Consider the following 12895-nt stretch of genomic DNA (forward strand, 5'->3'; position numbering starts at 1 on the left):
GTTTCTGTTTGTTGTTAAAAACACTTCACCTCTAGTTTAACAAACTCAGACTTTCTATTCGTAAGCTCCAGTTAAATATCAGGCATCACCAACCTGATAAAGAAACTTCTCTGTTAACTCAGACTGCCTGCTTCATGCTGTCTGTGTGTAAAGGAGGAGTTCTTTAGTTTCATTTGACACCACTTCAGAATCATTACAGTTTTCATGAATACGTTACGTTAGCTTAGTTGTCTCAAACGGTCAAACTCTGGGTTTAGATACTTACAGTAAGTATACTTCATAACTAGGAGGTAATAATTACAGACAAGGAGGCGATCTTCAGCTGATTCAAACCTCTAAACTCTAAACGTGGAGTTTCATTAGTTCGTCTTCCTTGGCCTTCCTTGACCTTCTGTAAAACTGTCCCTGTTTGTCTTCAGTTTGACCTTTTCTTCTTTAAAGGCTTCTCCTGATAAAAAGGTCAAGGATTGTTAAAGGCCAACCAAAAGAGATGCACAAAAAAAAAAAACATTGAATGCAGAAAGCACATTATAAAACTCACGTGTGACTGAATGTGTCTCTAAAAACAAAAACAAACATGTTAAATTACTTTTCTATGAAATATAAATCTTGTTTGAAATCAAACCATCTTCAGTCGCTGGTTTCAGGATTTGACTCAGGTTTAGGAAACATAATGAACCAACTTCTTGTTTGCTAACGGCGCCCTCTGCAGGACGGCAAGCAATATTACAGTTAACCAAAAGTTTAGCATTACTGTACTTTCAATCTACAATGTAAAAATGATTTTAAATGAATGCCTTTGGAATAACTGGAGCACCTGCTGTGAGCTCGATCACCCAGCATCAAAGATTCAGATTATGCTTCTGTAGCTGACTGGGAGAAAATCCCCACAGTGAGGGTCGAAGCAGGCCACAAAAGAGCAGAATATTGATGACAGAACTGTTCAACAATCTCATACAGATAGAAATAAATGTAGAAAATGTAATTAAATAATATAGAGGCATTCAAGGCATCCCGTAGAAGTAAACAAGACATGCAGGACACAAGACTGTTATTATTAGTCTACCAGTCTGTGGTGTCCAGCGTCCTCTGTGCTGGGGAGGAAGCTGCAAAAAGAGGGACGCAGCACGCCGGGACAGACTGGTGAGGAGGGCCGGCTCTGTGGTGGGTACGGAGCTGGACTCACTGGTGACAGTGGTAGAGAGGAGGACTCTGGACAAAATGCTCTCCATCATGGACAACACACACCACCCTCTGCACAGCACCTTCACCGGGCAGAGGAGCATGTTCAGTGACAGACTGCTGTCACAGTCGTGCTCCACGGACAGACTCAAGAACTATTTTGTCCCCCTATAGGCCATAAGACTGTACAACACTTCACTGTCACGGCAGGGAAGAAGCACACGGTGAACCCTGGACTCTTTTTTCACTTTTTTTCTCACTCCTCATCTGCACTGCTGACCTCAGAGTCAGCCTCCAGTTGGACACTTTAATGCATATTGATAGTCACCTCACTGAGCACAAGTCACTTTAATGGTAATCACTCTAATCATCTGGTTCCATCCTACTGTTGTGTTATGCTACATCTGTAATGGTTGACATGATCACCCTAACTAGGTCAAGTTTCACTCTATTGTCTTCAACACTTAATGCTAATGTGTTCCTCAATAGTTGGGTACTTTAATGGCAATCACCCTAATCACTCCTGGTTTCACCTTATTGTTTTGGACACTTAATGCTAATCACTGCTCCTTTATGTTGCTGAGCGCTGTAATGGCCCAATTTGCATTCCTGCATTGACTGTTTAATGATTGTACTCACACCTCTGGCACTACCTCGAACACCTCTGTACATGCACATGTAACTAGTTTCTAGAAGGTCAGCACTTTGTTTCTAAGGCTCTTTAACTGTTTGCAGGTCTCTCTTAACCAGCACATGTTTTTCTCTCCTTCACAGGTTATGTACATTATGCTATATCAGCTTAAGTCTAATGCTAATGCTAACTGCACAGGTTGAACTGCCAAATATTGTTTGGGGGATTTTTGTATACAGGGGGGGGGGGGGGGGGGGGGGACAGCAGGTGTGTATTGTAACTAAAGTCTTGTGTCCTGCCTGTCTGTATACCGTTACTGGATGCCTTGAATTTCCCTCGGGATCAATAAAGCATCTATCTATCTGTCTGTCTGTCTGTCTGTCTGTCTGTCTGTCTGTCTGTCTGTCTGTCTGTCTGTCTGTCTGTCTGTCTGTCTGTCTGTCTGTCTGTCTGTCTGTCTGTCTGTCTGTCTGTCTGTCTGTCTGTCTGTCTGTCTATCTATCTATCTAGTGCACTTTAATCAGACATGAATCATCAACCTTTGCCTCCAGACTTTAATCAGAGGGAGGAATAAGAGATAAAGCTCAATCACTTGCTTTGATTTGCTGTGTTGGATATTTTGCATATATAATAAACCTATTGGTTATTGGTTAGATTTGTATTTATCTGTACAAACCACTGTATGAGTTACTGGCAGCATTCTGCATACAATCACCTGACTATCAAAATAGATGATGTGGTATTTCATTGTTTTATGCCAGTTGCCGTGACTTGTTTTTCTGCCTCTCACGCCTCCTCTGACACCTCCTCTGACGCTACGAGGGCCAAGGGCACTCGGGGGACGATGGGTATTAAAAATACTTTAAAAATTCCTTAATAACACAAAAAAGTGTTTTGTAAAAGCCCTCTGTCTAAGAACATGTTAAAGTTTGAATAAAAAGATGAGCAGATCTGTACTTTATTCAAATCCTCTGGTGTCCCAGGGCCTCTGATAAATAATACCTGAGGGGTGCCCGGCGACGGCCATTGCTAAATAAAAAGTAAGTAAAGTTAAAATATAATCTTTTGAAAAAAAGAGAAGATCTAAAAAGTGCTCTGAACTGAGTGAATTAAAGATGTCTAAGAGGAGGACGTTTTGAAGACTTTTATCAGATAGGAATCATTCACTTTTACAGCCTCCAGACTTTAATCACAGGGACAATTAAGAGTCAAAGTCATTCAGAAGGTCAACGTCGGCAGGTAAGTAACACTTCCACAGTTTTAGGTATAACTTGTATAATAAGGCTAAAAATTGGAGGCATGGAATAATATGCATGAAACTTCAGAATAAAAGCCTTTCAGAGAGCAGATTCTACAGTTCAGGTCTATTGTGTCTACGTTTTGTTGTAATGTTCATTTATCAAGCGTTGTTGCTGTGTTGGTTACACAAATGTATCGGCCTATAATGTGATTATTGTCCAGATTTAAAAGTGATTAGAAATTATGATTATACTTTATTGTGTCTATATATTTTTCCATCATACTGCTAATTGCCTAATCACTTGATTTGATTTAATACCATTCAAGATCAGAATAAAAAGTTAAAATTAAAAGTGGACGTGGCTGTTTTTCCACCAACGAATGGAAAAACAAATGCCTGCAATGGATTCAGTATCCTAAAGAACTCCTAGTTTGACATCGGCCACTATCGACACAGGTTAACATTTTCCTTTTTTTTACCAATAAGTTTCATTTGTTTATTTTTATAGTGATTCAAAAAAATTATAATTTGTACTATTTGTATATCTTTATATGTGTTATAGGACAATTTTATGAACACATTTGTGATTTTTTTTTTTTGGCAAGGAACTTATTCCCAGACGTTTACAATATTCCCTTATCAAGTTTTTAAGATTTATTTTTCTGTTTGCAGACATGGAGGTGTTCTCCAGAAGTGTGTTGTTGTTCTTGTTCTGTTTCATCAGCAGAAGTGATGGTGAGTGTGTAGTTAAGTTTAAATGTATTAACATTACTATTAATGTATTAACTTCATGTTTTTTTCTTTTCAGCAAACACCGCACCTGTAATCGATGTTGATGTTTATAATGTGTGTGAAGACACCCCAGTGGGTAGGTTGAATATTAAATTCTGATGTTACATCATCTTAATGGCATAACTGCTTCCATTAATATTCATCCCTCTGACTTTGTTTCATAGGAACGATTGCATTCATTATAGTCGCATCTGATCTTGACAATGACTCGCTGACATATTCAATCTCTGGGGTCAATGCTGAATACTTTAGAGTGGAAACCACCACTGGGATAGTAACAGTCAGTAGGGAGCTCGATGCAGAGGTATGATCTGGGGGTTGTTGGTGTTTTCAATTGGAGTCGTTATTTATAGGTTTATACAGTTGACCTTGTTTTTGTTTTTTTGCTTTTTCTCTTAGAGTAAGACTGTGATGCCCCTTGGAGTTGTTGTCTCTGATGGATTCAATGATGTGAGTGACATCTCATTTGACATTTATCTTCCATTTCCTCTCAATGTGTACATTATATAATTATACAACGTCTTTCAGACATCAGGGTACATAACTGTTTTCGTATGGGACGCCAACGACAACAAACCCATATTTCAGGAGGCTTCGTATGATTATGAATTCGCAGAAGTAAGTTCAACAAAAATACTTTTTCTGGCATGTTTCACTATATTAAGAGCATTTATAATGTAAGAAAGATGAAAGCTACTTCAAGCCCTAATGAGTGATTAAATGATTTTGCCAATTTATCATCAAGCCAACGATTTCTTATATTGATGTTATCCCAGACATTTAAGGGTTTTCTTCTTGTCCATTTTTCTGAAAAATACAATTCACTAGAATACACCTGTAGGTTCATCTCTGTTCAGAGTGAACGCTATTGATGCAGATTCTTCAACTGCTGGGGCAGTTCGATACAGTATCCATGAAGTAAGCTCCCTATTTAAATTGTGTATGGACTTTCAACAAAATATTAATGTATTATTCTCATGTTTCATGAACTTCCCTGAAGCTAACATTTACATTTTGTTTTCTAGGTCACCCCGAGTTCTGGATTTAGTCTGTTTAACATCATGGACACAACTGGTGTAGTGACATTGGCTGGAAGTTTGAATTACACAGAGCTGAGCACCTTCTATCAGTTAAAGATTAATGCGACGGTAAGGTTTTTCTGTTACATATTTGCACTTAGGGGCATCTCATTTGATTTGTTGCTGAGTGTGTAACAAACATTGGATTGAAACCACTCTCACATCTATATACTAACTAAATATAGCTACATAGAACCCCTGGTGACAAGGATGAAATAAAATTAGGTTGTGGACACGAGCGCTTATAGGGTCTTTACAGGCCCTATAGACTGGTATAGTAATGACATATTTTAGTAGACCAACCCAAAACGAAAAATTTGCCTATGGCATTTTTGCATTGGGTTTTGGATCATTGCAGAAAATAATCTCTGTGTCAAACACACGTTTCTGATGCGTTGCTGTTTCGTTCAGCGGGATAATCTTTACAGATGAACATCATTTATATGAAGTTTGAAGAGTTAATGCAGCTGAGAAAAGTAAAAAGCTAATGTTATGCGCTAGCGAACTACACCGCGGTTGATTTATAGTGACGTAGAGACTGTTTTGCTTCATCGATCTAATCAGCGGATTTGACAAGATAGCTAAACGTTAGCTTAATAAGTTGTTTATTAACCTAATATTTATAAGAGCACTGAAAGACATGACTAGAGGCTGTAAGGAGGATTAGGGAGAGAGTTCCCGGCGTGATGACATGTAATGTCTGCAACAACCACTGTAGTTTCAGTTAGCTACTTGTTAGCAACCGCCGTTTAAAGTTCGCGTAAAAACTTTAAAATTCACAAGTGGGGTCTTAACGTACGTAGTTTATCTCGTCTAACAAAACATGAACATCTCTTCAGCTTGTGTTAACCACAGACCTTATTTCAGGCGTCTAACCACAAACCAATTCAAAATCCCCATTGACTTTTAGGTTAAGTTAGAACCACAGCGCTAAAATGCTAACTCACTTCCTGGTTTTAGGACTCAAAACTACACCAGTAGGCAAACATTCATTGGGAACCCCACTTAGCAGGGCATTGAGAGTGATTGCTGTCAGATGGGGCCCCATTAGGGAGGTTTCCTAATGTCATTGCAAATGTTGCAGAGGAGAAATGTCAGTGTGTAGTGACACTTTTTCTGAGAAGAGGTTACATCACTTTTCCACAGAGTCACCAGCATTTAGGTGTACAACATGGTTCTTTGTGTGTGTGACTTTTTTCATGACACAATGCTTTCTGGCTTAATATCACAGCTTATTTACAGCTTCATTATAGTCCGTATTAAGGGTGGGACTTGATTGAAAAATGTTAAATAATTAACTCAGGGCTTTCTAATTAATTAATCGAAATTAATTGCATTTTAAGTGCATCACAATATTTACCTTAAAAAGCAACACTTTTCAATCTAAGTGGATTTTGGTGGGTGAATGAATGCAATGCATATAATTTCACTTGCTTCTCAGTTTCATAAAGCTGTTGGAGCTTCTTTGAAATAGTTTTTTCTGCACAGCAGCTGAAAATTTGGATCACACATTGCTATCTGTAGCACATTTTCTAACCCCTTATCTTCTACCACTAACAGTGGTATAAAGTCCACAGCAATCAATTTAGAGAGTGAATTTATAAATGTATCAGACGTTGAATTACTAATTTTGGTCCTGAAGACAGTCATTTGGTCGAGTTAAGGCTGCAAATGCTTCGTTTGTAACTGTGTCGAAGCTAGCACTAAGTTAGCGAAAGCTAGCACTAAGTTAGCGAAAGCTAGCACTAAGTTAGCGAAGCTAGCACTAAGTTAGCGAAAGCTAGCACTAAGTTAGCGAAGCTAGCACTAAGTTAGCGAAAGCTAGCATGAAGCTAGCGATAAGCTAACTGTGATTAAATGCGTTAAAAAAATGTAACGCGTTATTTTCTTGTAATTAATTAATCGTAATTAACGTGTTTAAGTCCCACCCCTAGTCCGTATCAAAGTATTCCATGATTTAGTACTTGTAAACCAATTTAACAAAAGTTTAAGGGTTTAGAGTTTTTGTCCCATTTTGAACGTTTGGCAAATCAGGTAGCTGAAATGATTTATTTAAGTTTTATTGTACAAATATAGCTACAGTTAGAAATTCTGTCTTTATTTATTCCATCTTATACACTGAAATTGCACCAAAAATTGTGATATTAGTCCATGATCATTTTAAAAATGATACTTTACTAGTTTATAATTATCACTGTGGTGGAGAAATCCAACATCCATTTAATAGTCTTCTGTTTTCACAACAGGATGGTGGAGGTAAATGTTTTTTTGATGAGCTCGAGTACTTTTCGAGTCAAACATTGTCCTCCATCACTGTGTTGGACATCCCAGACCTCGACCCATCGTTCCTTGGTCTCCCCTACGTCGGCAGTGTTGAAGAGAATTCGCCTCTCGTGAGTGCTCAGGCATCTTTTCTCAGGCAGAAATTTTTAACAGATTTGAAAATCTTTTTTATGAAAGAGAACATCAAGAAAACCAAAGTTATGCCATTATTTACTCCACTCTACTTTTTTTAATCATTACTTTAGGAGATAATACATAACACAAATTTTTAGATTTATTTTGGTGACTTTTGTGACAAATATCAGCATGTTGTATTTTTTTATGACACAAATACTGACTGTCTGAGTTAATTTTGTGTGAATGATGACCCTTACTTCACTTTCTGAAAATCTTATTTGCAGGGCCAGTCTGTGTTTAAAGTGACTGCTGTAGACCCGGACACAGGAGTCAATGATAAGATTATCTACAGCATTGAAGGTTTTACTTTCACACTGAATTAAAAAGTTCTTCTTTTGAATATAGTGATTTTACACATTTGTTTTTTTTTCCGATTGCTTTACAGATTCCACCGTGAACGGCCTGTTTAGAATCTCAGATGATGGCGTCATATCTGTGTTGTCACTAATCGACAGAGAGGAGTTAAATGATACTGGCACTGTGACCTTGACTGTAAAGGTACTGTTGACTTATTATCAAGTTACTCTTCTATGTTACCAAAGTGATCAAATACACATTAAATAGGATAGCTGGGCATCCCAGTATAATATGGTCTTAATTTTCAACTTCACCCTGTCGAGTGTGAACATTAAATCAAAAGAGAGAAGCATACAGCTGTGACACATTATGACAAATCAATGTTTTCTTGTTTTATAGGCCACTGAGTCCAAACCAAACATCCATGGCGTCTATGCCAGCGCCGTAACAGATGTACTGATCAACGTCATCGACGTCAATGACAACAGCCCGATGTTCCCACAGGCTACGTTCAGGTTCAATGTGGCTGAAGACTCAGATGTTGAGACAATAGTGGGAGATATTACTGTAAGTCCTTTACTGTTTAAATACATCAACATGTTGGAGAATGATGTCAACATGTGTCCATGACATCCACAACTAGATATCGAAATGTTCTCCTGTAGCCTGAACAGACAGACCCAGACTTGATTTTAAAAAGTCTAGGTTCACTCTCTGCATTGTTTTGAGAAAACAGAATGTCTATCACCCTATTTCAGTGATCCACGTCACTAAAACCGGTTGGACACAAATCCCTGTTTTTCTCAAGATGTTTTCAGATCCTTCTTGTTAATATTAAGTAAGAAATGTAGCTTCTTTACCAATTCTGTTTCTTGTGTTTCTCATTTGGACAGGCTACTGACGCAGATGACCCAGACACAGAAAACAGTCAGATAGTTTATGGGATTGAAGAGAGCAGCTACAGTGATAAGTTCACTATCGACCAAAACACAGGAGTGCTTAGAACCAGTGGTGAGTTTGATCGTGAGGCCCTGGATCAGCAGCTGGAAGGAAGGATTGAGCTCAATGTGACTGCCACTGACAAGGGTGCTCCTCCACTCTCCGCCTCTGTCACAGTTTTTATCAACGTAGAGGTGAGGCTTCAGCAGTTTGTATGTTAAATGTTTACAAAAAACTAATCCTCCTGCTAGTGAACCTAATAGCTGTTAATGTATTCATTTATGCCCTTCAGGATGTCAATGATAACAGTCCACAATTTGCAGCCGCCTCCTACGAATTCTTTGTTAAAGAAGGAGAAAAAGGTTTGTTTTAATTTCTACAAATTGATACACAATGTGATACCAATTGTGTTGCCTGATTTTAATGGTATTCATTTCAGGTGCATTTGTGGGTTCTGTTAGCGCTGAAGATTTGGACCAAACAACAGAATTCAACCGCATTTCGTTCAGCATCGTCGATGGAAGCTTCAGCAGCTTCATCGTGCGCACTTTCGAACTGGAGCGAGGTTACGGTGGGAACATCACCGTGGACCCCGAGGTCGAGCTGGACTTCGAAGGCGAGCACAAGCAGTTCAGACTGCGGGTGGAGGCAGGAGATGTGGAGCCAAAGACGGCTGAAGTGATGGTGGTCGTGAACGTGGTTGATGTGAATGACGAGCGGCCCGAGTTCACAGAGATAAAGCCCGTCGCCGTGAAGGAGAACACCACCATCAGCGGTGCTGTTGGGAGATTTTTGGCCAAGGACAAGGACACAAACCACCACTTAGTCTACGAGCTGGAATCTATGAAGTGCAGATGTAAGAGCTCCATGACAACCTGCAGTTACTTTATCCTGCTTCCATCAGGGGACGTTTCTCTAAACCAAGAGCTCAAGGTGGACTATGAACAATGTGACCAGGTTCTGATCGAGGCTCAGGTAGTGGACGAGCTCACAGAGAAAGGAGAGAACAACAGCGTCACAACAGGTCAACACAAAACAAGAAAACACCAAATTAAAGCAATGAAAACATCATCATCAAACACAATACACATACACATGTATTACATTACTTTAATTTAACTTTAATTATTTCAGGACAAATGGTGATCAACATTGAAGACATCAACGACAACGCCCCAGAATTCATCTTCTCAGATTTTGTACATGGTGAGTGTAAATTACAATCAACTCTGTTCATTTGAAGCAGCATTTTTTTTTCATTAGCTTATGACACTTTGACATTGAGGTTTGTCTACACTTATGTATGACCTGCCAGACCAAAGACTTTGTAGACCGCATAAACATGGACGAAATATGAGTTACATCCATTGGTTATTGAAGGGCTATTTTGGGCGCTCATCCAATGGCGCCCAAAATGCCTTATTGGAAATGCTTACTATGATAACTGAGTCAACCTAGCTAAAGGGAAAGACCTGGAGACTCCTGACAAAATGCTAAAACATGGCTGCTTGTAGTCATCAGCCATTTTCCCCCACACAGTGTGAGTCAATAAAGCAGCAACCACAGGTTATAAAAGGTAATATTTAATCTCCAAATAAGTTCAGTAATAATCATAAATATGTTTGTAGCTGGATGTTTGGCAGCACTTTGACCCCAAGACAAATTACCCCAAGGTAATAAAGTGAACGATATCGAATCGTATCATAAGAAAAGGGGTAAGAAGAATGGCTGATTGACATTGTGTGACTTTATGATACCAATCAGAACAATCAGATTTGTGTATAAATGTGTCCTTTATCACCTCAAGCAAAAGAGCAAAGGTGCAAAACATACACACAGTTCATCACTTGGTTTCTCGTTGAGAAGTTTCACTTTCATGTGCAACAAAAAACTTACGCTGCCCCCTGCTGGCGAATGTCAAATAACGTAACTAAAGAGAAGCTCTCACTGTGTGGTATTCACCAAAATGTGACTGTACATGAATTACAAGAGGTGTGCTGTATGATCCCTAAACCTATCACCTAATAGATAAGTTAGATGTTTAACTATTTGCTGTTTGATTGTCAAATCTTTGAAGTTCTGTTCTCACTTTGATTTTAGTCGCTGTGTCACAAAGTACCAGTATTGGAACATCAGTAGCAAACGTCACTGTAAGTATAAATCATGATTTTAAGTTTGTTGATGTGACTTGAAGTCCTGACATTCTTGCTTGTTTCTGTTGTTGCCATCAGGCTACAGACCGGGACTCTGGAATAAATGGGCAGATTGAGTTTAAAGTAACAGCAGTCCAATTTGCAGACAGCAATAATCAAACACAAACCATGAGTATGCTGTTCAGGGCAGAAACCGTACAGAAAAAGGACGTTTATGTTGGAATAATTAAGTGAGTATAAAAGTTAGACATTTCTCATGTTCTGGGTCTGTTCAGATTACATTTGTTTATCATCGTTTTACCGACTTTTCACAGAACTGCACAGGAGCTCAATGTGAAACTGAAGGGGAAGTATTTGTTAACCGTAACTGCAACCGACACTGGCGGCCTTTTCACCAGCACTGTGCTGGAGGTGAGTGATAGAAATCATGAAGATGATTTTCTTATTCCTCAGTACACTGTAACATCCTGTCCGTAAATATAAACTACATTACTATTATTTTGCAGATTTCCAATGTTGAAAAATTGAATGAAGTTATACTTGAATTTTCAACTTCTGTAGAAGAAGTGAAAGGAAACCTCAGTGACATCATCAGGTACACTTCGACCTGTTTTAGTAAATGTTTTATCTCCATGATTTCATCTTTGTTCCTCTTGAACTTGTGTTTTCTGAAAAATGTTCAGGGTGCTGACTGCTGCCACCAATGCCTCTGTTGAGATACTTTCAATCCGGCCTGCCTCTGTAAAAACAGCCAAGTAAGTTCCTTTTCTCTTATTCTTCATTGTCCGGATCATTCATCATTGTTGGCAGGAATCAAAAATAATCTCCAGCTTCTCAGAGGCACACAAACTTTTGTCCACAGGGTGGGGCAGCAAACGGTAACAGTAAAAAACCAAAGACGAGAATGATTTGGGTTAGGGTTAAATTATTTGTATTCTCTTCTCAGTGCTTCAGGTGGAACTATCATCGTGGCATATTTCCATCAGGAAGGAACGACTCTGACCGCTGACGATGTGGAGGAGTTGATCTCAGTTCCTGAATTTGATGATGCACTAAAAAAGCTTGGATTTGTAAAAATTGTAAGTATGATTCTTTTCTGTTGAATTTTCTCATTTACATATTGTAAACAGGATTTGAAGGGGTAGGTTTAAATAAATTATGCTTCATCCGCCTTTTCGGACATCTTGGGTCTTATTATTAATGATTTGTTGTTTGTTTTTCACTTTACTTTTGTGACTTTTGCTCAATGATATTACTCTAAAATAGTGACGTTGCTTTTCACAGTTACCTCTATATTTTTTGTCCATGAACGAGCAAGTCTTCCTCCCTTTTTATTTCCATTCATGTCAACAGTGGCCATCTGTTCCTAGTTTAGCGTGCTCTAAAGCCCTGTTTCCACACAGCAGTCTGGCACGGATCGGCACAGTTTGGTTCGATTAAGCCCAAGCCCATTTGCGTTTCCACAGCCACCCGTAAGGCGGATAAGGATAGCCGCTCTGTAACTAGCATCATATGATAGCAGCTAACTGCTAACCGCTAACAGCTAACCGCTAACCGCTAACAGCTAACCGCTAACAGCTAACTAAGCGCTTAGTTCTTAAGCCCCGTTTCCACCGCTCGGTGGAAACGGGGCTTAAGAGAAAGCCATTGCAATGTTTATATTCAGGCAGTTACTACTGAAATGTAAAATTGTCATTACTGCTGTTTGTACATTTCATTGTGAGCGTTGATGCAGAAATTGTTCTTTAGGTCATGTCCTCTGTGAGTTGGAAAGTTTAAAGTCCCAAAGTTTCAAATTGCAGAATCAGTTCTTGCTGTTAATCAAAGTCTACAGCTGGAGATAAATGAAAGTTGTTATGACTCTTCAAGGGTTAAGTACCTGGTTTGGCAGATTTACCTGCTCGCCTCAAGTAAAACTTTTACAGTTTGGTGTCCATGATGATTGTATTGGGAGCTTTTCAGACAGAAGAAGCTGAATACCAGGTCTGTATACCAGGTCTAGTGACCTTAGCTGATGGTTTACATGAGGCTATCTGAATCTCTCTTGTTGTGTTTAAATGTTTATTTGACATTTTGCAGTCTCAGTGCTGATCTTCTCCCTTAAGACGATGATCAATGAGAC

At 39.0% G+C, this 12895-nt stretch overlaps 1 protein-coding gene across 1 annotated transcript in view; it reads left to right on the forward strand.

Annotated features, from left to right (window-relative positions):
* LOC306841631 (cadherin-related family member 2-like) overlaps positions 1 to 12895 on the forward strand; it is a gene marked incomplete at its 3' end in the record, with an annotated part of 28207 nt that overhangs the window by 14712 nt on the left and 600 nt on the right. The window contains exons 2-24 of the mRNA XM_079371578.1: positions 2797 to 2853; positions 2989 to 3052; positions 3726 to 3788; positions 3862 to 3921; positions 4010 to 4149; positions 4245 to 4295; positions 4374 to 4463; positions 4674 to 4763; positions 4871 to 4993; positions 7171 to 7317; positions 7609 to 7684; positions 7770 to 7882; positions 8081 to 8248; positions 8575 to 8814; positions 8913 to 8982; positions 9060 to 9644; positions 9755 to 9826; positions 10721 to 10770; positions 10852 to 11003; positions 11088 to 11184; positions 11280 to 11368; positions 11457 to 11528; positions 11720 to 11852. Coding sequence (XP_079227704.1) covers positions 3728 to 3788; positions 3862 to 3921; positions 4010 to 4149; positions 4245 to 4295; positions 4374 to 4463; positions 4674 to 4763; positions 4871 to 4993; positions 7171 to 7317; positions 7609 to 7684; positions 7770 to 7882; positions 8081 to 8248; positions 8575 to 8814; positions 8913 to 8982; positions 9060 to 9644; positions 9755 to 9826; positions 10721 to 10770; positions 10852 to 11003; positions 11088 to 11184; positions 11280 to 11368; positions 11457 to 11528; positions 11720 to 11852 — 2679 coding nt within the window. The 5' untranslated portion in view covers positions 2797 to 2853; positions 2989 to 3052; positions 3726 to 3727. The remainder of the gene's footprint in view (positions 1 to 2796; positions 2854 to 2988; positions 3053 to 3725; positions 3789 to 3861; positions 3922 to 4009; positions 4150 to 4244; positions 4296 to 4373; positions 4464 to 4673; positions 4764 to 4870; positions 4994 to 7170; positions 7318 to 7608; positions 7685 to 7769; positions 7883 to 8080; positions 8249 to 8574; positions 8815 to 8912; positions 8983 to 9059; positions 9645 to 9754; positions 9827 to 10720; positions 10771 to 10851; positions 11004 to 11087; positions 11185 to 11279; positions 11369 to 11456; positions 11529 to 11719; positions 11853 to 12895) is intronic.

Source organism: Symphodus melops (assembly GCF_947650265.1).
Source record: "Symphodus melops genome assembly, chromosome: 20".
In the NCBI taxonomy this organism is placed as follows: Eukaryota; Metazoa; Chordata; class Actinopteri; order Labriformes; family Labridae; genus Symphodus; species Symphodus melops.